This window comes from Phaethon lepturus, unplaced genomic scaffold (assembly GCF_000687285.1).
Source record: "Phaethon lepturus isolate BGI_N335 unplaced genomic scaffold, ASM68728v1 scaffold28949, whole genome shotgun sequence".
NCBI lineage: Eukaryota > Metazoa > Chordata > Aves > Phaethontiformes > Phaethontidae > Phaethon > Phaethon lepturus.
This window is the reverse complement of record NW_010564535.1, coordinates 623-4400: the sequence shown is the minus strand read 5'-3', so window position 1 is coordinate 4400 and position 3778 is coordinate 623. Positions and strand designations below refer to the sequence as shown.

Sequence of the window (3778 nt, the reverse complement as noted above, 5' to 3'; positions counted from 1 at the left end):
GCTGTGGAACTGGCAATGGTAGCCGCTTGATCGAAGACCTTTGGTCACACTGCAAACACGCCCTTGAGAACTAACTCTGTAATTTAGCGTACTGGTATCTTGACTAAGCAGGTGAAGAGTCTAGGTTGGAGCAGCTGATCTTGCTCTCAGGAAAGCTGCTCAGCAGGTTGGAAAACAAAGTAGCATCACTGCCTTCAGTCCAATTATGAAAATAAATGGCAGTTACGATTCTGGAGGTACAGATTTCAAACTGTTTCATGTAATAGCCATGGATATGTATATATTAAAAAATACATACAAAAAGATAACCCAAATAATTTCTTGTTCCTAGGAACTCCAGGAGCTTAGCAAGCAATATAGCAATATCAAGCTCCTCCAACTGGGTGAGTAAAGGGCTTATGCAGAAGTATGTTCAACTAAAGTCAGGTGAGTGCATCTTAAGAAACTGGTCTCCTGGGTGATCAGTAGCTGTACATGACATCAAGCAGCTAAACATTATCGCCTTCATCTGGAGAAACATAATCTGTGTAAAGTCTTCTGGGCATTGTCATCTCTGTGTGCTGCCTAGATGCCCCCATTCAGACTGATGTTTTTGCTTTGATTTAGCATGTGTTGTGTAGTGACAGGTGGCATTTGAACCACACAGTTCACTCTTCACTGTGGCTATTCTTGGCTCCTCTGTGTAGATGTAGTCTGTGAAAACAGCATCAAGAAAGTAGTCAAGGAAGTGGAAGAAATTGTGGGAGACAAAGGTCTGAACTGCCTCATTAACAATGCCGGCATCAATGTGCTTGCTTCCTTGGAAGAAGTCACAGCAGAGACAATGCTCACCATTTATGAAACCAATACAGTTGCCCAGCTGATGGTCACCAAGGTAAGAATTGAGAGGAATGTGCTTAATCTATGGTACTATAAGAGGCATTTCCACTAGTGAGCTAGACAGTAACCTAGGCATTTGTCACCTTGGAACTCCACACATACAGGTCTGGTATCAAATGGCATGCCTAGAAAGCAGCAAGAGATCCTTTCCGTCAAAGACCTTTCACCTTTATTTAAATCCATCTGGTACGAGATCAGTTTAGTGGACAGGCTGGGCTAGGTGGTGGACAGAAGAGACTGAAGGTCCTTGCTTCTTAAAGTTGGCTGTTATAGAAAGGTTTCCTATGGTCAGCTTGTCTGGGGAGCCATCACCATTCTGTGCTGCTACTGCAATTCTTCATAGACCAAAACGTGAGAGCCTGGCTTTGCCTCGCATGGGCCAAGAGCAAGCTGATCAAATTAAAATGCACTCTTGTTTTCACAGGCGTTTCTACCCCTTCTGAAGAAGGCAGCCCAGCTGAGCACAGGAATGGGCTGTCATAGAGCTGCTATTATCAATATGTCCTCTCTTGCTGCCTCCATGCAACTTGTCCAAGCAAATGAGATGTTCCTCAAGGTCTACCCCTACAGGATAGCAAAGGTTTGTAGGCTTCCCTGGGCTGTGCTCAGTGAGTTAGGGCAGGCCTGTGAATGAAAGACCACTCTGAGCTTAAGACGATGATCTGAGGTGTGCAGCACTTCCTTGGTTAGGCTGCGACAGGAACTGTTATTTTTCTTCACATGGGTGGAAATGGGACCTGTGAAAACTGTACATCTGGAGCAAGCATGACAAATTCTTAAGCACAGGCTCACAAGTGCACCATCACTACTCTGCTATAGATCCATTTCAGAGGGACTTGTCATTCAGGGAAGGACTGATGCCATCAAATGTGTGTCCTAATAGCCGTGTTCCTCTCCAATCCAAGCAAGATAGCAGGCATGAAACCCAACAAGATGTGTGCTGACCTGTACGTGGTCATGCTACTTATTGAGAGGTGGAGTTTTTAGTTTTGTCACATTGAGTTTGTATGAATAGTCACGATTAGACATACAGTTTCTCCTACACCACCTACTCATAAGCTGTTAATATGCTTGTTTTCCCTGTTCAGAAGTAAAAACCTGAATGTTTGTGTAGTGATTATTGCAGAAAAACAGAGTCCTTATGTCAGTATTATTTTCCCCACAGATCCTTAGGAGTTTCAAATACTACTTTATCTTTCATTATAACTTAGTTTCATCTTTGGGCAGTAAGTTTATGGCAATAGAGCTTTCATCTGTTAAGAGAAGCATTGTACTTCTGAGAATGAAGCCCTACTAAACCTGGATAAGTTACTGCGATACTGTTACTGCCCCTTCATTTGTCAGGAGACACCATGGTGGAAGGGAGATGCCAGTTAGCTTGGCTTAAGGCCTTGCTTAAGGTTTGTAAAACTAGAACACTAATAGATGGTTTCCACTCTTGTAGACTGCACTGAACATGATCACCAGGTGTCTTGCTGCAGACTTGAAATCAGATGGAATTCTCTGTATTTCTTTGCATCCAGGCTGGCTTCAGACAGACATGGGCGGAAACATGGTAAGTGACATTCTGGAAATGTGAAAGTATGAATCCCTTGTTGTCCCAACCCTTGAGCAAGAACCCACTGCACAGTATATATTTCCGCATGCTGCAGAGGCATGCTATGAAACATGAAAATGCATCCATTTGATTCTAGTAACTCCTTAAATGCATTTGATTCTTTTCTGTAGGGTATTCCTAGTAATAATCTAAGCTTGATTTTTCCCTAGGCTCCCATGCAGGTGCAAGAGGCTATCCCAGGTATTCTCTCCGTTCTGGACCGTCTTGGTGAAAAAGAAAATGGTTCCTTCCTGGACTGGCAAGGTGAAACTCTACCATGGTAGAAGTGCACAGTGTACTACAGAAACAGCATGTCAGTCACTATTTAACTTGTGCCACTAAAGTCTGTGTCTCTAGGGTTTTCTTATATGCTAGTTGAAATAGCCAGTCTGAAATCCAGCCTCTCTCTAGGTATATTTGGAAAGTGAGGTGGCTGACTCTTTTACTCGGTATCGCTACTGCTCTGTTCTAATGCTTCCTGCAAATACTACTGTGCTATTAGTGATGGGCATCTCCTGGAACCATCTAAAATGGATTAAAAACTGCAAGTTAAATCCAGGGGCTGGTTCCTCTTTACTTCCAAAACCAAAGTGGGCCTCTCACTCTCTGCAGAAGTAAATGACCTGACCTCAGAGTAAGGCCAGTGTAGGCTGTCAGATTCCAGTACGTTCAGTCTACTGGAGACATGTCTCTGGAAAAGGTCCTTTATTTTCCTTCAGTCCTAACTAAGCCAAGGCTGAAATTGCCCAGCTCTAAACTACATGAGTTTGGTACTTCTGTAAAGTCCTCGGCGACCTCCGACTGTCCCCAAGTTGACAGCACACACCAGGTACTTGCTTTGTTCCCAGTGGGTGACTAACATCCTGATACGGAGGTGGGAATGTTGTTTTGTACATAAACTTCTAAAGTGTCTTCAATAAAGTCTTGTTCAAACAAATAGTCTGTTTACTAAACTACTTCAATTAATTTCTCTGTATGTAGGTTTCTCTTCCCTGACCAGAGAACTGTACTCCTACCTTGCAGGAAGAAACTCTTAACAGTTGCTGTCTCCTTTGGGCTAGATGGGTTTAACATGGTGGGGGGTACCTGAAACTGAGGCAGACCCTTGTTCTCATCTGAAATACTAAAAGCAGCCGGTGAAAATACCTCTGTGTTCTGGCTGAGGTAGGGATAAAAGCAAAAAGTTCTTTGAAGTCTGGGATTAGCTTCAACATCACTCCCTCATGCCAGCTGATGAGGCACTTTCATGCTGTGCCAAGGTGGTGGGTTACTGCACCAAGTAAGAAAAGACAAACAACAGCC

General features: G+C 43.5%; 1 protein-coding gene across 1 annotated transcript; it reads left to right on the top strand.

Annotated features, from left to right (window-relative positions):
• Positions 1-331: 331 nt before the first annotated feature.
• Positions 332-2849, top strand: LOC104626875 (uncharacterized oxidoreductase C663.09c-like; the record flags this gene model as incomplete). Its single annotated transcript, XM_010294903.1, has 5 exons — positions 332-383; positions 687-874; positions 1304-1459; positions 2324-2434; positions 2647-2849. Coding segments are annotated over 5 exons (621 nt in total), but the record flags the coding sequence as incomplete, so codon positions are not given.
• Between the last annotated feature and the right edge of the window lie 929 nt (positions 2850-3778).